Genomic DNA, 23284 nt, shown 5'->3' on the forward strand with positions numbered 1-23284 from the left:
ATGGCGCCACGGTATGGAAAAATCGCGCTTCGTCTGGTGTTTCATTTGTAATTTGTTGTATTATGTCATATTCGATGCGACAAGTTTGGAGATTAAGACGCCACGGAGATGCGATACGAAAATAGAAAAACGTCAGAATAATGCCTCGTTCGCATTTCGCGTTTCACCGCAATCTACCGGGGTATAAACAGAGCGCTGCTTCGAGAGTCGGTCGAAAGATCGCGCCACGACCTAAAACAACTTTATTGCAGTGAACCGGTCAAATGGCCAGAGGTCGAGTGGCCCCACGAACTTGGCCTCAACGGGTGAAAGAACAAACGACTGAGAAAGCTCACTTGCGTCTAGAAGCGACAATTGCATCGCTTCGTCTGGTGTTATTTCGCGAAAGGTGGGGCGGAACTGACACGACTCGCTATCGAAAAGGTGTTTATTTCTCCGCATAGTCTTTAAACAAAGATGGAAAAGATGCAACGCACATCGATTAAGTAACACTTATATATATATATCGGGCGAGAGATTGTCTTTTTCGAAAAGAACGACGTCTCGACAAAAACACCCAGTAGTTTGACTACGCCAACAACTATATATTCCTAAACAACGAGCCAACATTAGAGACGCTTTTTAAACGCAAATATTTCAATAAGGAAAACGACCAACGTTCGATAAATACTTTGTTTAAGAGAGAAAAAAAAACTCGAGCGAAACGTAGATATGGTAGGCCTCGCCTAGAACTCGCGTCATCACAGCAAACGCCGCGTCGGGCGGATTTCGCGTAAAAAATATCGACTTTTGGTACGCGTCGTCAATCGAAAACGGCCGTCCAGCACGTTAAAAAGTTGAGCAGCGCCCTCTCGCACGCGCCGTCGCATTTCGCGCCGTTCTGTCCGTCCAACGAGACCACCCGCGGCTTCAGGTTGCCCGGCTTCCGCTCCTGCGAGCCCTTGTAGGGCAGCTCCTCCGTGGCGGACCTTTTCCGCCCCTTTTCCCGCCTGCGGATGTGTTCGAGGATCCGGTTGGTTTCGGTTTCGTCGAGGATGCCGCTCCGGTCGGGGCCCTTGACGCCGTCGACGGTGCGCGTCAAGAACTCTCGCTTCGTCATCAGGCCGTACCTGCGGAAAAAACGTTTTTCTTTACTGGAAACACTTCGAAGAAACCATAAACGTTTGAGCGCCATCTAACCACGAGTCTAAGAAACTTCACCGCTCATTGGAAGGTTGCCGCCATCTACGGGCGTTGATGTGAAGTTTAGCTTCACGGGATCGCCGCTAGGAATACGGAGAGAATTTCGAAATTCCATTGTTTTTATTTTTTTCTTTAAACAACGTTTGGAGCGCATACTTAATTTTAATAATACAGAAGAACGTGTAAATTTAATGTACGGTCGCAAAGAGTGGAGATGATTGAGAAGAGAATCGAGTTATTTATGGATTACAATCCAGATGATGATGGTGTGGTCCACATATCGAAGCCAGACTAGGTTTAACAATTGCCGTATCTATAGAGTGAGTTTCAAACCATTTCATGTATATATTCACCAATACTGAAAAGCCCATCGGTAGGCCACAAAACTATCTTCGATTTCAAAGTAAGATTTATTCAGGCGCTCCATCTAGGAGCGGAAGAGAAGTACCGTCTCCACATGCTCCACATTCCTCAATCTGGCCTCGACAATGTCTGACTCAGTTTTAAGGTTTTTTAAATATCTACCAAAATCCTTGGCGTTCCTTACAAATGAAGGATTTGAAACTGCCTATTACTGGTGTGGTACATTATCTTTCTGGATTTTTGGAAGTGCTTTGGTACAATGCAGAGTTAACGAATTTCTTAGTAGCAGTGCTCGATACATTCTTCCCTCAATTGTCCTAGTAGGATCAGTGGAAAGTAGCCTATATTTGCCCTTAGCAAGTATCTCTTCGATTTTGTGGTCTTATTCCTGCACATCCATGAAGACTGTGGCTTTGTCAATGGGAGTTTTTGATGGCCGGTCGTACCTGTCGTCCTCATTCTCCTCTTCTCCAAAACAAAACTTTTTATCGCAGTTCATCTAGTAGTTGTGTGTGTGTAGAAGTAGTGCTTTTTTTATTTCCTTAAAACTCTGTCGGATATCATTAAAAAGGACCAATTTAATTTGAGTTCGTACAAGAATCGTAAACCTAATAGGATTCCGTAAGCGAATTCCTCTAACGGTTTTTATTTATTATTTTGTGTTCTTTGAACAATTAAAATAATTTAAACTAGTGTGTAGTGCGCTTATGTTTGTGTTAATTGTATTTCTGTAAAAAAAATTGTACAAAACAGTGTTTTTAAGCTTTAACAAATACTTTAAAATTGTATGTGCTCGAGTGGCGAGAACTGGGAAAAACAGTATTTTTAACCTTAAACAAAGATTTCAAAGACTTCATTCCAAAGTGCTAAAAAAGAAGCTCGGCAGGTATTGTCTCAGCTTTTAGCAACAGCATCGAATGCCACAAGTGAAATTCTCGAGAAAAATCCGTCTCCAGAACCCATGCCAGAAGTAAGAGGGAAATATAACGTTAGTCTAAAAAGAAAATCTTTGCAAGATGATACCTGCAGAAAAAAAAATAGAAAGTACGGTAAAATTGTAAAATAAAGATTTAAGTATATGTAGTAATATGTATTTTTTATATTATATACATACGACGGTACATATAAATACATATTATTATTTACCTACCACCTGTAAATAGTTGTTACGTATGCCTAATATATTTTTTGTTTTTTAATATATTCTTAAATATATCCAAAAATAGGGATTTCTAGTTTATAAGTATTTGTTGATTTTTGTATATTTAAAATGGTAGAATGCCGTAAATCAAAGTTTTACAAGTAAATCGTTTTGTTCGCTAGATTTATGTATTTGTGTTTAACAATATTTAATTAATATATGTATTTCACATATATGCCACAATGCGGTTTGTACAAAATAACAGATCCCAAAATAAAACCCATACTGTTTTAGCACAACTTAATCTTAATTTGTTACGTAACGCAGTAAAAAACGTAAGAAACAACGTGCGGATTTATTATTTTCTTCTCGGTTACTTTTCGCGGTTGGGCAACACTGCTATGGTCATTCGCCCATTATCGACGGCCGTCTCAAATCGGCATATAAACAGGACCCTAACCCCAAACTGTTGTGAGCTTGCACAAAAAGTTTTCCGACGCGTGTGGCAAAGACAGCGAGACCGGTAACACTTAAACACTTAAAAATCCAGAACGGTATCAAAGCTTTTGGGACAAATACGATGGATTTATGCTTCTCATATAAAAATGAAAGTTTTACGGAACGGTTGTTTACCAGATCGCCGCTAGATGGCGCTACCAAATACGTCGGCAAAAAAAATACCTGGGCGCGTATACCAGGTCCCTGAGCACCGCCTTGATGTTGATGAGCTGCGTCTGGAGCGTCCTCCGTTTGCACTCGTGCATGCACCAGCGCATCGTCGCGCTGTAGACGACCAACTCGCTAGACACCTGCAGGGTGTCTCTGGTGACGATGGCCAGCAGGTCCTCGTAACCGAGGTCCACGATCTCCTTTTGTTTGAGCACGTGGTCGCCGTGCTTGTCGATTTCGAGGAGGCAGTTGTGGCGCACGCCGTCGACGAGTTCCGCGACCCATCCTTCGGGGACGGCGTCGTCGATCTCGACGGCGGGCGGCGCCGACGGCTCGAAATCGTCGCCGTCGGGGTTCTTGCGGCGCCCGCCGATACCGACGAGGATCTGGAGCGCGTTGCCCTCGCGCACATGACCGTTGAGGCTCGCGATGCACTGCCTCGCGAGGTGCGCGTTGCGGATCTTGACGGCGGTGTCGAAGAGCTCGAGGGCGACCGCCGGATTGTCGATCGTTAACGGGTCCGCCGCCGTCGAACTAAATAGATGCGTTTTTGCGACCACGCGGACAACGAGACACCTGGCGGCTCACCTGGAGACGTTCTGGGAAGCGTCGTCGGCGAACTGGCACCCCCCGAAGGTTTTCGCGTCGTCCGAGCCGTGCCGACCGAGGATCGGTTCTGTTTCATCGCTGGTCACCTGCACCATGGCTTCGCACGACCTGCGGCAGCGGAAAGTACTATGTTTAATCTCCGGGCTTTTGCTTTTGCTTTAAAGCAGGAGCGCTCAACCCTACCCCCCTAATTCCCTCGATAGTTTCGCACCCTCTTCGCCCTTCTTCCACTTCCAACAAAAAACACTTCATATCATATCTTAAGATATAAGGGGTTGCTCTATCTAACTTAGTTTAGGTTTATTAGTAATCATTCTTATTTCGTGTGTAATACAACGTGTGTTGAATCGTGTGCGAATTATGCAAAATATGTGCGAGTCCGAGATACACTTATCTCAGGAGATGCTCCCGCCCAAATGTAGAAAACACTATTCTATTGAGATTGAGGAATTTATAAACAATGTTTATTTGACTCTCATTGAACGTGGTGCCAGCAAGCAAGCATCTTGGAAGTGTATTAACATATAGAAAAAGCAGAACAATCGTATATCCATATATTGCAAATAATAATTAGAACAGGCGATGACAGTGATATTATGTGAATAATTTTAAGTAATTTAAGTAAGTAATAAAAATAATTTGTAATTTTATTTTAGATTTTAACATAAATACATACATAAATAAATAAATACTGTTTAGTATCTTTCCTAACAAAACCCCAAATAATTAAATTCTAATCAAAGTACGGACCTGTTTGGCCATATTTCATTCTCACAACTTGCCCGGGCCTTTCCTAAATTCGTATCAGTCTGTTTCAGGACTTTCTTATATCTATGAACAGGCTTAGTGGAATATCACTTCTATCGGTTTTTTCCAAAATATTCGAAAAGTGTTTTGACGTGCGGCTCGATGCATTCCTAAAGAAGGAGCAATTTTTCTCGAATTCTCAGTTTGGTTTTCGCTATTCAAGACTGTTCAGTTTCCTTATATAATCGAACCTGGATCTGAATTATAAAACATTACGTATGTTCTTTGACTTCAAGCGAGCTTTCGATGTGCTTGATATCAATTTATTAATATATTTATTATATATTATTGATTAATAAGTGAGGTATAAACGGGAATAGTTACGCTCGGATTGAGTCGTTTTTGAAGGGTCGTGACCAAAGAGTTGTGCTTAGAAGTGATTACATCCTCATCTAAAGAACTCACCAGCGGTGTCCCACAGGGAAGCATACTGGGACCTTTATGATTTATAATTAAAAACATGATCGAATAATGTTGGGGAAGTCTCGTGGTCCCAAAATTAAACATTTTAACGTTAAATAGCATAATTTACATAAAGAGTAATCCATCTAATTATGGCATGGCCAGAATTGATGGAGATTACAATTTTAGAGCCAATCTTAATTTGCAGGGCCTTCTATTGTTCCATATTACTATTACATTTATCGATCATACTATATTTATAACTTCCTAATTAGTTTTCAATTTAAACATTTAAGAGGTTCAGAGCTAATTATTGCTTATAAATCAATACAAGAGGAAAGTATGAAATTTGCCTTTTTTTACTTTACCTACTCTTTTCTGCTGTTTTTATTGCCGTTTTTAGTTATTTAGGATTGGCAGCACCGCGCACGGCCGACCTGATCCGCCATTTGCAACGCCGGCGTGCGTCCCGGCCAACTGAGCGCAATATTGGTTGCCTATCGTCGCGCGGCCGCGCAAACATTTCGACACCGTCCGCTAACGCGTTCCACAAACGGCGGCTCGTTAGCGCCTTTAAAAACGGCGCTAATTGAAATCGCGCGCGCGCGCGCGCCCCGGGCCACGCGTTTTCGAAAAACCGACGGCCTCTCTAAAATTAGCGAAAATTCCTGCGCGTTTATAAATAGACGTTCGGACGCGTTCCGATTCGCGTGCCAAACGCGGTAGCGCGGCCTACTACGATAAAACGGCGGGGCCGTCCCTCTTATCGCTCCCTTTCGCGAGAGATAAGCGATCGAAGGTCGGCCCGGCGTTTGCCGCCGAAACGCGACGATCCCTCGAGCCCCCGGATTACTTATTAATTTGTTGTTCCGGAATTTCGCCTAATCTCGAGTTTTGACGCCGCCGAGCCGTAATTATTGTATTGCGAAGCCACCGAAGCCGCTATCTCTTATCTCGATCGCTCTGCATTTAAACGGAGATTAAAACCCGATTCGTAGACGTCGCTCGGTGGTCGTTAAAACGGCTTTACTCGAACCGAGTTCAGTTAAACCGAGTTTAATTAATGCAGTTTGTTTACGCCTTAAGCCAAGTTTTCAAATTTTAACTTAAACCCACGTTAATTAAACGGCCTTGAACTAAGTTTAAATAAACCGCATTTAGTAATAATAATAATAATAATAGACGAAGTTAACTTAAAATCCGACTACTTAAAACGAGATTACTTGCGCAAATCCCGGTTTAAATAAATGATAACTTATCCGCTTCAATTTACGCCACATGTTTCCTTAAACCGAGTTTAATTACAGTTTTGGGTCGGGGTTAGCTAAACCACACCCGTTCAAACCAAGTTTACTGAAATCGAATTTTCTTCAACCCCGTTTCGTAGAACTGCATTTAAATCAAGTTTACTTAAACCCAGGTTAATTAAACGGGCTTAAACGGCGTTCAGATAAGCTACATTTAGTAATAATAAGACGTTTTTTATTAGCTACTTTTTTAACGTTATTATTCGATGTAGTCTTAAACCCGAGTTACTTAAACCTTACTTAAATTTTACTTAGCTTACTTAAATCGAATTTTGTTAAACCGCGTTTAGTTAATCAGGTTTACATGGAATACATTTAAGCCCAGCTTATTTAATCTCTATTTTAATATAGTTTATTTTAGTTAAACCGCATTTCAATCTGGTTCACTTAAACTCAGGTTAATATCAAGCTGGCTTAAACTGCGTTTAGATAAACCGCATTTAGTAATATTAATTATTATTCGATATAGTTAACTTAAACTCGATTCAGTTAAATCAAGTTTACGTTATAAGTTAAACCGGCCCAAACTGGGTTAAACCGGTTCTAGTGATGACGCGGTTTAGTTAAACCGGGTTTAACCATGCTAGCTTAATCGTTCGGTTCAGCCACGCCACGCTTAAACCGGGTTTAGTTAAATCGGTTTTCTTTAAATCGCGTTTCCTACGAGCGGAAGTTTCTTTATTCCTTCTCTATTAGACGCAGTTAACTTAAACCCGGTTTAGTTGCGCAAAACTCCTGGAACGACACCCGTTTAAACCGGGCTTACCCGGGCCGCTTTCAAATCCGGTTTATGCCGAATTAAGCCTAGCTTAATTAGTGAAAGAGGGACGGTTTAGTTTAGTTTAGAACTTAAACTCGTTTTACTGAAACCGGGATTAGTTGGCTGCTTGGTTAAACCCGTTTTATACGGAACCGGGTTTATTCCCACCAAGTCGTAGTTAAAAGTGAAACCGGGCTTAAACGAATCCACTAAAACCCGCATGGGCCTAATTCGGGTTTAAGTGCGCCTCATTTAACCGTAATAAGAACACTAGGAAGTCAAGCAAGTTACAAACGTCTTATTTTTATTATCGAGTGAAGTTAACTTAAACCAAACTTAATTAATTCCGCCGTTCGAGTCGAGTAAGGGTCACTTAACTAAGGATAAAAACGTAGGAGTTAGGGGAAGCCCTGGCGAGCCACTTGAAGCCTTTAAACCCGCATGTACCACAATTGCCACCGAATCGGCCGCCCCTCTGCGCGCCCCCGCTTATTTACTTTTACCTATGGTCCATGGCGACGGTCTCGACACTACTGCGGGAGCGAACGAGGGGGCCATCGGCGCGCGGGGCTCTTTACGACCTGCATAAACAAAGAGCCCGCCTGTTCGATAAACAAAACCGCGAAAAATATGACTAACGCGCGTCCATTAGCGCGTTTTTAAGGTCCGCCACGGAATTAACGACAACAAGGGGGGAACGCGGGGCCCGGTATCGACCGCCCCGTGACCTACATCGCCGGGAATACTATAATGGGAGTTGAGCTCGCCAGGGGTTGGCCCAACGACCTTGGCCGAACGCGTAGACGGACAAAAAGCGGCGGTAACGCGATCGAACGTCGGCCAAATGTCAAAAAAAAATCAATCTCGGCGTGAAATTCGGTTTTAATGAGCCGCGGATGACGGGGACGGTTTCGCGCGCGCGTGTGTGTACTTGCCTGATGGGTTGGATCTTCGCGCCCCCTGCCCGCGACCCGTCCGCGACGCGCTATCGCCGACACTGGCCCGCAGTTTCGCGTTTCGTTTTTCGGGGTGCCGGGAGGTGCGCGCGCGTCGCTCCCGATCGGCGATTTTCGCGCCCTCCCGAACGCGTGTCATTTATAGCTTGCTTAAACGCGGTAATTGGGGCGTTGAAAAAAAAAACAGGTCGGCCGACCACTTTTTCAATAATCGCGCGCGTCACCTAATTAGGAACGCCCTTTGCGCCGCAGGCGTGATTTAAAAACGATTTCGTTCAACGAGAAACGTTTTTTTTTTTCGCGCGGCGGCGCCATCTGTGAAGCGATGGCGGAACTGCTTTCCGTGTCCGGCCACCTGGTGAAATTTTACCGTCGTCCATGAAAATTGATTCGACTTTTCGTTGATAGGCGGCTCTGCGCAAACAACACAACGAAAACAAATCGGTAATTGGTAAATAGTAGGTAATTTTCTAATGGGATTCGTCGCCTAATTGCGGCCGCCCTTATTCGAAAACGATTTCGTTGGAAGTGAAACGCGATTCGATTTTGCGCGAGCGCGGCACCATCTGTGACGCGGTAGCCGGAGCTGGTCGGCGGGAACGAATGCGGTAATATTAAATACTGAACACAGTCATTTAACGTCACAATCTTCTTATTTCTCTAATAGGTAAATGTATAACGCCTATTTTGAAATCTTTAAAGACAGAGGAAAAATAACACAATTCTGTTAGTTTTGGTTAGTGTAGATAAAATATCATATCGTTTAGTTTAGTTTTCGCCAGCACGGTATTTGTTTGTTTTTTCTACATTCGATGTTTACATTATTTCTTTTAACGAACGTGAGTCGAAATCCTGGAGTTCGGGACTAGTTTTTGATGAAAGGTTAAAAGTAGGTCGCTTGACCACGGGCACTAGCTATTAGACGGTTAGACGAAAAAGATGCAAAAGACGCAGGTAACGCGGAAATCCGTGCCGCTTTCTCTTTTTCTGTAAAAAGACAAAACACGGATCGTAGACTAATTATTATTGTTTGTATACGAAGTGACGACGAAGTTTTTTGTACGAGGTACACTATAAATGAGAGAAAATATAGTTTTGTTTAATATGCCACAACGTCGGACTGTATTTATTTCCTCATAAACTTAGACTAATGATAAACAAACCTTTAGTTTCGATGTAATATGACTGCAGCATAATGTTGTTTAAATGCGCTTTACAGTATAATTTGTTCCGTCATATGCAGTTTGCAAAAGTTGGTAATAGATGACGCTACTTATCTTCAAAAATAGCAACAGCGCCAAGAACTATTCACTATTTGTACGAGTAACGTTAGGTGAAACGCACATTTTAACTTTTACTTTATTTAATAAATAAAAATAAAAATATTTCGAAACCGAAATATTTTTTCGATGAATATATTTAACAAATTCGGTCTTCCGCATCAAAAAAACTTAAAAAATTCATCTTCTTAATACTTTTTCATTTTCGTTTTATTTTTTTGCTGCTATAACCATTCTACCATATTTTTCTGATAATTACATTGTAAATTAACGATTTGAAAACGATTTCGTTCGCCTGGTTATGCGGTCCGCGGCGCCATCTGTTTGTCAAGATCGACGTAGGTCGTGCGCCATTCATACTTTCTGTAATCTGTAGTTGATGATGGTTTCGCGAAGGATCGGTCATTCCTTCTCTATTCTTTAGCGCTTTACCGTGATGAACGGGTTTGATGGTGCTGTGCGTTTGCGTGCATTTCATGTGACTAAATCCAGGGCCCTTTGTTGTGTGCGTTTTATTCCATTATAACGAACGAAAGAACATCATAGGCGGGGAAATGCACCGCCTGCTTTGTTGTTGTTTGCTGTTCGTAAATTTTCCAACACCTAGTTGTTCGATAAATCGCAAATTTTTATGACCACGGGATTGATAAATATATATGTTTTCCGACCATTTAGATAGCGAAGGGAACCATTTTTTAAAGCATTATTAAGTGCAGGGAGGTGGAGCAGAAAATGGTACTTTTGGTGAAAGTTTTGGTATAATTTCAATTTTTGACAGTTTTCACTTCGTCAATTTTGAAGTGATGAAATCAACTCTTGTGATTTAAGCTAATTATTAAATTACTATAAAACTTTAATGTCTCCTTAGAAGATATTATATAGGTTTGTAACCTCCAAACGGTGTTTAGTTTTCGGTTTCCAATAAATCCTGGGACGATAAAATTAACTAAAAAAAAACACCTCCACTATATTCTCGACGTGATTTAATCTAATATATGAGAATATTTAATTTCGTAGATAAAATATCTTTTCTCAAAGGCACAATGAATCGACGCTTATGCCTTCCTCCGACAAAAATTAATTCGAATGACCATGACGTCATCACTCCACCTCTGACAGCTACGTGTTCTAATCTTGTATTGTTTTTTGTCGTTAACTGAGCGATTCTGTTTGCGTTCACTGTAGAGCAGGGTTTTCACAGCAAAGGCGCAAAGGTGGGAAACTGTTGAATTTGCTCGTTTGTTCTATGATGCTTATTGCTTGTTGTTATCGTCAAATACAGTAAAAACCAAATATTTGACATTGATACTGGTTAAATTGTTTATCAACAAGGGACACCCGACTTCTGCAATTTTTTCAATTACATTGACTTGTTCAATATCCTGCTTTGATGGTGGTGTGCATTTGCGTGCTTTTTACGTGATTAAATCCAGCGCGTTTTGTTGTGTGCGTTTTATTCCATTAAAAGAACTAAAGGATACTAAAACTATCGATAGTGGTCGCGGTAGGTGGAGCAATAATCGACATCAAAGGCGGCGAAATGCACGGCCCGCTTTGTTGATGTTTGCCGATAGTAAATTTTCCGTCGTATTTCAGAATAGCAAACTTTTGTGACGACAGGATAATTTTTTAACGCAATATTATTAAGTGCAGGGAGGTGGAGTACAAAAAAGTACCTTTATTAATTTTATTACGGAATGTTCGGTGCATATGATTTTAACTGTCGGAACTGTTAGGTGCGGGAGAGTAAGAGTTTAAATTTTCGGGTAAAATCGTGTAATCTCTTGTGATTTAAACTTAAATATCTCCTTGGAGATCTTTTATAGGCTTGTAACCTCCAAACGGTCTTTAGTTTTTTCGGTTTGCGTTAAGGTTTAATCTAAAATATGCGTTCTCCGTAAAGGTTCTACATCGTAACGCAGGATTTTCACAGCAAACCTGCAAAAGTGGGAAACTGTTGAATTTGCTCATTTGTTCCATGACGGTTGTTGATATTGTAACATAAAGTAACACTCAAATATTTGCCGAGCGGTTTTGTTTACAAATTAATTTATTAATACAGGGAATTTTTTATATTAAACTGTTTATTATCAACAAGGGGCACCTCACTTCTGCAATTTTTTCAATTACATTGACTTCTTCAATATCATTGGAGGTATAAATATTAAGTTATTACTCATTACTAATAAAACTGGATCGCACAAATAATCAAACAAAAAACCAGTTCTGTTCGGAGAATGCATAAATAATAACAAACCAAAATAGCCAAAAACATAGTGGTTTTCGTCACAGACCATTAAAGCTAATTTTTTTCATTCAGTTGGGCCACTCGTCTATGGCCACTCGCCCATTGCCCAACAAACGATTCAAATTGCTCCTTCTGTAACCGATGTGTTTAACAATCTTGAAGGAAAAGCGCAAGAGGCGGGTTGCGAAATAACACAACTCGTAGCTTCGGCGCGTGCGCCGTAATATAATGTTCAACTGGGGGATACAATAGGGGGCAATTCTAACCTAACAAATAATAATATAAACAGTAATAAAATATATGTCGCTATTTACAACCGTCCGTCTTTGGTCAAACCGTAGGGGGCCACGCCCCTACGACGTCAGCAGGTCGGGCCGCTTCTTGTCCGACTTCCTCGCCTCGCTGGGGTTTGTCGAGCCCGTCGTCGCCGTCACCGTCGGCAGCGTGTCCGCCGCGGCCGCTCTCTCCGCCAGGAACCGCTCGAAGTCGCTGCTCGTCACCGACTCCTCGGGCCCGCTCTAGTAAAAAAAAAAAAAGGCGTGAGCGCCTGCGCGCGCGGGGGGCGGGGCCTCACCGTGCTCCCGAGCCAGTTGGCCATCTCGTCAAACTCCCGGTCCTCTACCTACGACACACGTAAAGCTTTGGAAAAAAGAAAGAGAAGAGGAAAGAGAGGAGAAAAAAAAAACAACAACAAAACAAAAGAACAGCGACGCAAAACAAACGACAATTTTAGGGGCGGAGCGCCGCACTGGCGTGACTCACCGCGGGTCGCGAGTTCGCGAGGCTGCTGAGGCCGCCCGCCACCTGATCGGGCTCCAGGTTGTCCCTGTAGGTGCTACCGCTCCGCTTGGAACTCTCGTAGGTCGCGGTCCGCGACTGCGCGAACATGTCGAACTCTTCGTCGCGCCGTCCGTCACCCCCTTCCGCCACCACTGACATATACACTCATATCAATAACTATGTCGCGCTATAACTATAATATTGAAAAAATGAACTCGTTTTACATATGTGGGAAAAATTACTCAGAAGCGAACTCGGAATCAAAGTTACATAGCGACTGGTTGTGCGTAATTAAACTCAAGTTAAATTTAAATCATGGTATTAGGGAGTAAATAAAATTGTAATGTATTTTTGGACAATAATCTTAAGATTTATATTGACAGTATCTGGGAGCAGTTCTAGATTCTCGATTAAATGTCGATTGTAATTGTCTTGTTTTCAATGCGATTATCAGCCCTCATTTTTGCTGGAATAGTGATGAGTTACACTCCCATTCTTCTTGGGTTTTTATGGTGGTTGTCGGTGTCTCAGAATATTGAGTTCTATAATGTTCCGCTGACATATAAAATAAAAAATAAATTACTTCCATCTTACTTACAACATTATTTAATTCCAAGGTCAAACAAACTCTCTTATAATGTTAGGGGTAAAAATGGTTTGTTAAAACTCTACAAATGCAAAATGCTCTACCGACGGAGAGCAAAAATTTACCGAATGAAAAAAGGTTCCAAAAAATTAACGTGCGTGCGTGCGTAATAGCATGTATGCATGTAGGGACCACCTAAAAATTTACACGGAATTTCCCATGGCAATGCATCACCCGGTATAAATGTGACAACAAAACGGAAATTAGCACTTTCCGCCGTGTTCCGTGGGGGGTTGTCAATGGTCCCGAGAGTGGTAGGTAGTTGATCCGCATGCGCATGATAGTGTTTGAAATTAGAATCACAATTCATTGCCAGCAGTCCTAGAAAATGGCTGAAGTTGGTGGGCAGTGAGAACTTACTGAGGGTCTAAGTCTGAGTCAACTTTCCGCTACATTTTTAGGTCCAAAATATTAAAAGCCGTCACCAAATGGTATCAAACGAAATAAAGGTACCATTAAGGAAATTTTATGCACTAACAAATACGCCTGGACAGTTTACTATTTTTTTTCCAACATTCTCCATTTTTAATAACAATTATACAGGGTGTTTACTAATCGCATGTCAATAATTAAGGGCGTGATTTTTGGGTTCATTTTAAAATGAAACTTTTGCGGCAAGTTAGAAAATAAAATATACTTCCTTATATCATTTTAGATATAATCATTGTTTAGGGTTTACCGAGGATATTAAAAAAAGTTTAATTAAAATTTTAGTTAAAATAAATGATGAATGATTCAAGACTTTATTTAAAAAAAAAAAGAAACAAAGAAAGAAAACTTTTGAGGCAATCGGTCTCGAGGAAAATCTCACGGTTTGCTCAAATGGTCAAGTTTTTTAATTAATGTTCTTCCGCACATCAGGTGTACCGCAAGGTTCCGTCCTTGGACCTATATTATTCCTAATTTATATTTCTGATATTTACACATCCACCTAATAATTAAATTTGCATTCATTTGGTAATTAGATCCTAAATTATTTGATGTAGTTTCAATTTATATCAATTTGAATTTGCATAACTTATTTCTATATTCTTCTAGGGATAATCTGCAACTTATTAAAATAATAAAATAATTATTTACCCATTTTCACATAGTTCTTGACTTGACCTTAAGTAATTTATATCAAAATCATCTGATCTGTCCATATAAACATTAAATATCACTGTCACGCGTAAAGAAACGACCGCGCCGTCCACTCACCGAGCTTCGATACCGCGTCCGCGACGTCGTCGTCGAAGTCGATCAGGCTGTCGCCCGCCGCCGGGGGCGTCGCCCTAGCGGACGTCGACGGCGGTATGGCGGCGGCGACTAGAGCCGACGGCGTCGCTCCCCTGTTCTTCTCCCACCGACCGTAGCGCAGGAACAGGTTGTTCATGTCGTCATTGATGCGCAGCAGCTCCTCCGTCAGCGAGTCGTTGGCGATCTTACCGATCAGGTCCACCAGGCGGCGCTGCATGCCGTCGCACGTGACCCGCAACTCCTGCGCAACATCTTCTAATATTTCCAACCGCTTAAGCGTTGCTTTAAGCATTAACAACGACAAGATTGCTTTCGAAAAATCGTCACCGGGCGGGGCAAGTTCGTAGCGCGTAACGGCTGTTTATTATAAAAGGAATTGTTTTTCTATTGTGCTCCCGCGGACCAGTATGGAACTTTCGCAAAATCGATGTAATTTAATTGTGCATGCACCCTGTATAAAACATCTCGTCGAACTTGAAAGTTACAGCAAATATCGGGAAATATTAAAATTTGCACAAATAATAACGTTGTCGAATGATATTGTTTCAAATACCTCGCGCCCTGTATAATTGGCGAAACCTGAAACTCTCTCCCGACACGGTTTACGATACTGCTCAAATAAAATTATCCCATCTTTAACGGTTTTTCATTTATCGCCAATAATTCACAAACAAAAACAGAAATTTTTATATTTTATATTTCCACACCCTGTATATGATGCAATCATTGTTCGGAGTAGAGGTTATAGCCCTGGATTTTCCACGCGTCCCAATAAAACGAAATGTCCCCAAATCCCAAAAATCGGGTGTCTACAGGTTGAAATGCGGATCTTGTTCTAAAGTTTATATTGAACCAATAGGTAGATCCTTCAAAAAACGCATTAACGAATATCAACGTTACTGTAGTGTTTAGCATATTTGTTCTTCACAGATAACCGTAATTGGGTTGCAAATAATTTTAAATTTTTTCCTCATTTTTCGTTTTACAACAAATTTCTTCTCCATCCGGTTAATTCGTTCTAGCCCCTTTGTGCAGTGTTAAAGATTTAGGGGTTAACATTTGAGTTTTTATTACTTTAAAAGGTATTATTTTCAGCGTGACGCATTACGTAAAACCGCTATGACAGTACTTTAGTACTTGGACACAAATAATAGATGGCATTCGTAACAGTATACGCGACCTTCACCTCTACCTTATTCTCTTTGTCTAAAGCTTTGAATTTTTTCTGTTCTTGGTGATTTTGTCGTGCATAGAACCAACATTTTACGAGTCTGTTCCTTGGATTTTACGAAGATCTTTCAACGATGGGCGAGTGTCCATAGTATACGTGCCCAATAAAATCATGAAGACTTACAATGCATATCTCATGCGTTACTCATGGTGGCATTAAAAAAATATATTTCCTCATAGAATCATTCCTTTTTCTAATTCGACTGTGGAACAATTGTTGCCGGTATTTTATTATGCAATTTAACATCAAAAAAGTGAACCGACGATTGAGTTGTGTTTAACAGTTCGGCTTATAATGATAGAAACGGTGGATGTATCCTAAAAGGAAGGTGGAGGTGGGCGTAATGACTCGGATTTTAAACACAATAACCTACGATTTATCCATAAATGACGAGAAGGATAACAATAATCATATGCGAATGAAAATACGTTTTTAAAACCAAACCAAAATAGCTAGATTTTATATAGGCACGTTGGAATAATTGGCCTCCGCAAATGCATAGGTATGGTCTGTTCATAGATATAAGAAAGTGACCAATTGCTTTTGAATAAATGCCAACAACATTATTAAGTTTTGGATTTTAAATTCAGGTAAAATTGTGGTCCGTAATTGAAAATAATTTTATACCTACCTGCGTTTAATATTCTTTGGTTTGGTATACTACTTATTAGTAATAATTCTTATTTCGTGTGCAATACAGCGTGTGTTGAATCGTGTGCGAATTATGCAAAATATGTGCGAGTCTAGTGTATCTCAGGAGATGCTCCCGCCCAAATGTAGAAAACACTATTCTATTCTATTGAGACTAAGGAAGTTATAAACAATGTTTATTTGACTCTCAATGAACGTGGTACCAGCAAGCAAGCATCTTTAGCAGGAACGGCCACACTGGATGGAAAATTGTGAATAATCCCATTTCAGCGAGGAAAAAAAGGAGCGATGCTGACATTTTCTCGAGTATGGATGAATTTTAGATTTAAACATAAATACATACATAAATAAATATATACTGTTTAGTATCTATCCTAACAAAACCCCAAATAAATTCTAAGCAAAGTACGGACCTGTTCGGCCATATTTCATTCTCACAGCTTGCCCGGGTCTTTCCTTAATTCGTATCAGTTAGTCACTTTCTTATATTTATGAACAGACTTTAGCTATCAAAATACAAGGCGTCAATATCCCTCGATCGATTTTATTGAAATTTGATTATGTGGGTTGGTGAGACAAGAGGCCCACTTGGGATTAATTAAATTAAAATTACGTGGCGTCCCTATGGAGTATTTGAGTATTTTTGACATGAAAAATGCGCGTCGCACATGATTCAACACACGCTGTATTACACACGAAATAAGAATGATTACTAATAAACTTAAACTAAGTAGTATACCAAACCAAAGAATATGAAACACAGGTAGGTATAAAATTATTTTCTATTACGCACCACAATTTTACCTGAATTTAAATTCCAAAACTTTAGGTAATAATCTTGTTGCATTGTATGTTAATGACCGCCCTTGGATAATCCCATTCAAAAGCAATTGGTCACTTTCTTATATCTATGAACAGACCATACCTTAATCGCAAGTGATTTTAAACTTGCGAGAGGGGGCCCAAAACTAAACTGCCGCGCACTGACCTTAAGGAGCGCCACCTCGTCGGGGTGCTCGCGTCCCGGCTCCGCCTCGCCCAGCATCTCGCCCAGTACGCACATGTTGCTCTGCACCACGTCCAGCTCGGACTGGAGCTTCGCCCTCTGTTCGGGCGTCAGCACGCCCTGAGACGCGGCCGCAGGCGGCGGCGGCGACGACGACGGCTCCGCCGGGGGCGGCGCCCCTACGACGCTCTTCCGCGGCGTGTGTATCGGCGCCATGGAGTCCAAGTCGGTGGGCGGGAACTCGATGCCTTTGGCGAGGAGGTCCTTGTAGACGGCGGCGACGCCCGCGAGGTCCGGGTCGCTTTGGAACGCGCCCGCCCAGGACTGGATCAGGCTGAGCACCTTCTCTTGCACGGCGGTCGGCGGGTCGTTTTTGGGGCTCAGCAGTTTGACCAGTTCCTGGACGAAATCTTTGCCGCAGGCGAGCGCGTGGAAGCGCTTGCCGCAGTTCTTCACGCACGTCTCGAGGATCGTCAGCGTGTACATGATGACCGTGTAATTTTTGCCCGCGTTCTGCGACAGCCGCTTCCGGATCGCCCTGATCGCGTCCTTCGGGCCCTCCTCCGTCTCGTTGATGATGTCGCAGATCTCCATGTTCAGGGCCCAGTTTTCCGACGCGAGGCTGCCGTCGGTCGCTTGCTCTGCGCACACACGACCATAAAAAATGACGCGTGACTAAGCGGGCGACAGAGGAAGCGCAAAAACAAACAACGGACGTGTACCCGTCGCAACACCCACCCCGCAAGCGACACGGACCTCTTCGCCGCGCGGTACTCACCTATTTTGCTACCGACGGGCGTCGAGAACGGGTTGCCGATGAGCGCGTTCTGCAAGAACGACATTTTTTCCACCGGATTGTCTCGTTCGATCCGTACGCGCGCATCCGTACGTTCCGGATTTCTTTCCAGACTGGCCTCGACGACACCTGTCAAAACTACGCGTTCGGTCGGTCGATCGAGGTGGTGCCGCTCGCTAAAACTTAAATGGATCGCCGATAGATGGCGCCGCCAGTAATTCTGAAATACGCCCGTGTGTCGGGCGAGATCGATAACGCCGGACGTCGGACGCGTCGCGTTTGGTAAAAATTCATCTTAGCACGGAAAAATCTCGGTCCGTTGATTGCGCGGAGACGATCCTAGGAAACGGACCAATCGCGTCGTCACACGAGTGTTGCCACGTTTCGGACGGGCCCGTTTGACATTCGGAGTGCGTCGCCGTTGTCTTTTCTGTCCGGTTCATCGTCGAGTCAAGAAGTGTGAAAAAAAAAGAAAACGCAATCATGAGGTTCTTGTACGGCGCGGGGCTCCTGTTTGCGCTCGCGGGGGCCGTCCTCTGCGACGACATCAAGAGCGAAGAAGGCGTGCTCGTCCTCAACAAGGACAACTTCGAGAAGGCGACCGCAGACAATGAGTTCATCCTCGTCGAGTTTTGTAAGTTTTGACTTGCTGCCGCAAAGGTCGTGCACGTCTGTTTCCGTAAACAATTTTCACGTGGAATGCATTTTCGAAAAACTCTCGGGAGAGAGATCAACGCACCCGACGTTGCCGGTTTTTCGAAACAAATTGCGTCACTGCCGCAAAATTTACAAGGGGCCGTTTTTCGCGTATCCTTCGTAATGTAATGTTCGTTTTGAAGGCGAGTGTGACTTATTTGTTGGGCCCCCCGTTTAGACGCGCCGTGGTGCGGCCACTGCAAGGCGCTCGCCCCAGAATACGAGAAAGCGGCCAAGACTCTGGCCGAAAAGGAGTCACCCATCAAGCTGGCCAAGGTCGACGCCACCGAGGAGCAAGAACTGGCGGAGCGTTTCGGCGTCAGGGGCTACCCCACCCTCAAGTTCTTCCGCAACGGCACCCCCTTGGAGTACAGCGGTAAGTTTGCCTAGCCACTCTATTCGCGAACGATTCACATGAAATCTTTAACAGTAACTGTCAAGTCTCCGGGAATGACTCGCAGGAGCTCATAAATAATGTCTCTGTTGCGGTTGAACAGTTTAATAAATTTTCCATAATCATAAGTTTACAAAAAACAGTTGTGGTTGGATTTACTGGCTGGTAGTCAGAGCACAAGATTTCTTGGCTCCTACGTTGATACGCCATCGAGGTGTGATCAAGACATAAATAGTGTTGTCTTTTACAAAACTTATGGATTCCTCCTGCTTCAGTTTTTGCTTAGTCGAAATTTGTGACATTTCGCCAATCATCCTGTTAGCGTCTTCTAAGCTTGACTGACAGTTTCGGTCAAGCTTAATGTTATTTTTTGTGACGAAACATCCATTGTAATGAGTTTTGTGAATAAATGAATAACTGATCTATCATTGGGATAAATATTAAACATATACTTTCGGTAAAATGCCAGTAATAATAGTCAATACAATCGTTATATCAATTTGCGCTACTTTTTTTTTCCATTTCGAATAGTCTCCATTAAGTGTCTGATAATTAAATATTATCTAGATCGAGACTTATATTCGCTTCGTATTAAATGCTCAGACTTTTACGTCATATCTACAATCAGAGAACAATTGGGGAGCGTGTTATGCAAAAAACTTCCAAGCCGCAAATGAAATAAGAAAATGTGCAGCCGACGCATACAAAACTGAATACGTGAAAACAATAGCAATAGTGCAAGTGTCATCTTACTTTGCGGTATAAAAGGTTTTTATTTATTTATTTATTTATTTGGCTTGGTAGGATTTTGCAAAATGCAAAAAAATATAAAATTCAAAAGAAATAGGAAGTACCAACAAACACAATTTATATGCAAGTGCACTTGTATCTTTAGATTACTCTAAAGCCTTTGAGTTACTATGGCTTCGATAACAGATATCAGGTATATTGACCCAAAACTTCAGTGGGACTCCCAAAGAGGTTTTGTTGCTCAGAAACCGACCAAAAATCCGCATCTACTGCATGACCATCAGAGGTCGGGACACGATGCGGTTATTACCTACTGCCGCTTGGAGAGGTGGTGTTGGTATTAAAGGGGGGCGCCCTCGCGGGGGTCCAAGCACTTAGGTCACCAGATGGGCCCGTTGTGCCCCCAGGCCGCTCTAGCGGGCGTCCAGAATGCCGCCCCTCTTATAGAAGGTCAGCAAGTCCTTGGAGAGGTGTCAGACTGTGTCAAGTGTGTTACAGAGCGTAATAAGAAGTCTTAAGAGCCGATACAGGAAAACATTTTAATGGAAATGATCAAGTCCGAAGACAAATTTTCCATTAATATGCTTGATGCAGTCAGTAAAGTTTGGAAAGACAGCAGAAACAATTCAACACTCCCATCGTCATGCAGGTCTTATTACAGAGACAGAATGCGAATTGGACTTGGAAGATGATCAGCCACTAAGCGATTTCATTCATTTGCATAGATCAGGATTTGCCTATAACAGCAGACTTGACAGAGGAAGCCATGTTACAACAAGCAAGAAAGGGTGAGGAAGAGCACCAAGGGGAGGAAGAAGATGAAGAAGTTGATCTGGGATCACCACCAACCATTCAACAAGCCCTATATTCAGTAAGCTGCTAGAGAAACTTTTTATGTATCATGGGGAAGATGCCCCTCTCGAAGAAATCGTGAAAATACCAGCGAAAGTACGAGACGCATATTAGTGTACTAAAAAAATTCCAAAGAAAATGACCTATTATTTGAAACGTTAAATGTAGTTCTTAAATATTAACATAAAATGTTCCAAAGTAGATGTTAAAATATGTATATAAAATAATTAAATATTATAGAACACATATGCGTATTGTTATTCTTCAAGTGCCTATAATTCATTATAACGAAAAAAAGAAGCAGTCCCTTCAATTTCGCTATATAGAGTTTCGACTGTATTTTAATGATAATGTACCAAGTACCAAGACTTATGTAAATCATCTGTGATAGTAACATTAATAGAGCATTCGTATACGTATTTGAGGAGCTCCGAAGTGTACGGGACCGAGTGTGGAGCCTCGGGGCACCCCAGAAAGCGCTTGAAATACCCCATGATGATGATACTGAACGTGTTGGAGTATAATTTTCGAAACGCCAATGCCTTTTTTTCTCTCTCTCCCTGGCAGGCGGCAGACAGGCGCTCGACATAGTCGCGTGGCTCGTTAAAAAAACGGGCCCGCCCGCCGCGGACCTCAAGAGCGTCGGCGACGTCGCCGCCCTAATCGACGCCAACCCCATCGCCGTGGTCGGCTTCTTCAAGGACCAATCGACGGATCTGGCGAAGCAGTTCTTGGCCGTCGCGGCGTCCGTCGACGACGTGCCGTTCGGCGTCGTCGCCGACGACGACGTCGTCGCCAATTACGAGGCGGCCGACCAGCAGATCGTGCTGTTTAAAAAGTTCGACGAGGGGCGCGCCACTTACGACGGCCCGGCCGTCGAGAAGGACATCAAGAAGTTCGTCCAGGTCAATCAGCTGCCGCTGCTGGTCGAGTTCAACCACGAGACCGCACAGAAGGTGTTCGGTGGCGAGATCAAGTCCCACCTGCTGCTCTTCCTCAACAAAAACGACGAGGAGGCGTACGCGCGCGTCACCGAAGCGGCCCGCTCGGTGGCCGCACCGTTCCGCGAGCAGGTCCTCTTCGTCAGCATCGACGCCAACGAGGAGGACCACCAGCGCATCCTCGAGTTCTTCGGCATGAAGAAGGACGAGGTTCCCGCAGCGCGGCTCATCAAACTCGAGGAGGACATGGCCAAGTACAAGCCCGATTTCGTCGACCTCACCGCCGACAACCTGAAGAAATTCGTGGGCGACTTCCTCGACGGCAAACTCAAGCAGCACCTGCTCAGCCAGGACCTGCCCGCGGATTGGGACGCGAAACCGCTGAAGACGCTGGTCGCGAGCAACTTCGACGATGTCGCCTTCGACGAGGCCAAGGACGTCCTGGTGGAGTTTTACGCCCCGTGGTGCGGCCACTGCAAGCAGCTCGCCCCCATTTACGAGCAAGTGGCGGAGCATTTCAAAGACAACGCGGGCGTGGCGATCGCGCAGATGGATTCGACCGCCAACGAGCTGGAGACTATCAAGGTGACGAGTTTCCCCACGATAAAACTGTTCAAGAAGGGCGACAACCACGCGGTCGACTACAACGGCCCCAGGACCTTCGACGGCATCGTCAAGTTCGTGGAGAGCGGAGGAAAGGACGGCGCGGACGCGGACGAACCCCTGGAGGACACGGACGAGGAGGCGCCAGCGAAAGACGAGTTGTAAGAGAGAGAGGAGTTGTAGGTTAGGTCTTCCGGCGACCGCGAAGGGTCGAGATATTTTTTTATTCACGTTTTGCAAGGTTAGTGCGCGAGCGAGCGGCCAGTTTTGGCGTTTATTTGGAACGTTTGTGTTATTGGAAATCGCGTAAGGAAATAAAAATTTAAAGGAAGTTAAAGTGTCTCTGTTATCGCGCCTCCCTACACGACGTTCAGGACAACATTTAAAACCTACTTCGCCTTTTTGCTATCCAGACCTTTCACAAAAACTCAAAATATACGATGCCGGTTGCTCCCGAGGTTATACTTTTAAACGCGTAAAGAAATAAAAATTTGAAGTTAAAGTGACTCTGTTATCGCGCTCTCTGCGCGACGTCCGAACTTCGACAATTGAAACCTAGCTCGCCTGTTTGCTACAAAAACCTAAAATATATAATGCCGGTTGACGCACAGGTTATGCTTTACAACTGGGCTGGCTCAAACGCTCGGCATTTTACTAATTTATTAAATTCAATTAAATAAAACTGGTGCTCCGCGGCAGAACCCGTCAGCAGCATCAAACGAGGAACGGAGACCACTACCACACGCACACAATAGAGAGAAAATTCAATTCGCTCTCAGCTGGACAAGTGCGCTGTGGTGATACGTCCATTTTCGGGCACCCGCCAAGGATTTTTCTTTTGGAACCTGACCAATACGTAAAAAGAAGAAATATAACCAATATTTGTTTTCACCTAGCAAAAAATAATTTTGACTGATACCAAAAAAAAAATCGTCTTCCTCCGCGGCCTTCAACCGGCGTGAACACTTTAAAACC

General features: G+C 43.2%; 3 protein-coding genes across 7 annotated transcripts; 1 reads left to right on the top strand and 2 right to left on the bottom strand.

Moving 5' to 3' along the window:
* Positions 1 to 396: 396 nt before the first annotated feature.
* Positions 397 to 8333, bottom strand: LOC132707505 (uncharacterized). 4 transcript variants are annotated; one of them, XM_060679390.1, is made up of 4 exons: positions 8176 to 8333; positions 3944 to 4072; positions 3368 to 3889; positions 397 to 1109 (listed from the first exon to the last, which is right to left on the bottom strand). In XM_060679390.1, the coding sequence occupies exons 2-4, from the start codon at positions 4057 to 4059 to the stop codon at positions 803 to 805; spliced, it is 945 nt and encodes a 314-aa protein (XP_060535373.1). In that variant the 5' UTR covers positions 4060 to 4072; positions 8176 to 8333; the 3' UTR covers positions 397 to 802. The 4 variants fall into 4 exon arrangements, with proteins under 4 accessions (XP_060535373.1, XP_060535372.1, XP_060535376.1 ...); XM_060679389.1 differs by lacking the exon at positions 8176 to 8333 and adding an exon at positions 7744 to 8141; XM_060679393.1 differs by lacking the exon at positions 8176 to 8333 and adding an exon at positions 5546 to 7725.
* A 3592-nt stretch (positions 8334 to 11925) lies between these two features.
* LOC132707787 (TOM1-like protein 2) lies at positions 11926 to 18239 on the bottom strand. 2 transcript variants are annotated; one of them, XM_060679728.1, is made up of 6 exons: positions 18056 to 18239; positions 17260 to 17918; positions 14351 to 14630; positions 12487 to 12656; positions 12299 to 12346; positions 11926 to 12242 (listed from the first exon to the last, which is right to left on the bottom strand). In XM_060679728.1, the coding sequence occupies exons 1-6, from the start codon at positions 18117 to 18119 to the stop codon at positions 12078 to 12080; spliced, it is 1386 nt and encodes a 461-aa protein (XP_060535711.1). In that variant the 5' UTR covers positions 18120 to 18239; the 3' UTR covers positions 11926 to 12077. The 2 variants fall into 2 exon arrangements, with proteins under 2 accessions (XP_060535711.1, XP_060535712.1); XM_060679729.1 differs by lacking the exon at positions 12299 to 12346.
* A 162-nt stretch (positions 18240 to 18401) lies between these two features.
* On the top strand, positions 18402 to 22640 carry LOC132707786 (protein disulfide-isomerase). Its single transcript, XM_060679727.1, has 3 exons — positions 18402 to 18707; positions 18948 to 19145; positions 21333 to 22640. The coding sequence occupies exons 1-3, from the start codon at positions 18557 to 18559 to the stop codon at positions 22472 to 22474; spliced, it is 1491 nt and encodes a 496-aa protein (XP_060535710.1). The 5' UTR covers positions 18402 to 18556; the 3' UTR covers positions 22475 to 22640.
* The last annotated feature ends 644 nt before the right edge of the window (positions 22641 to 23284 follow it).

This window comes from Cylas formicarius, unplaced genomic scaffold (genome assembly GCF_029955315.1).
Source record: "Cylas formicarius isolate icCylForm1 unplaced genomic scaffold, icCylForm1.1 PGA_scaffold_9__14_contigs__length_23061073, whole genome shotgun sequence".
Classification (NCBI taxonomy): domain Eukaryota; kingdom Metazoa; phylum Arthropoda; class Insecta; order Coleoptera; family Brentidae; genus Cylas; species Cylas formicarius.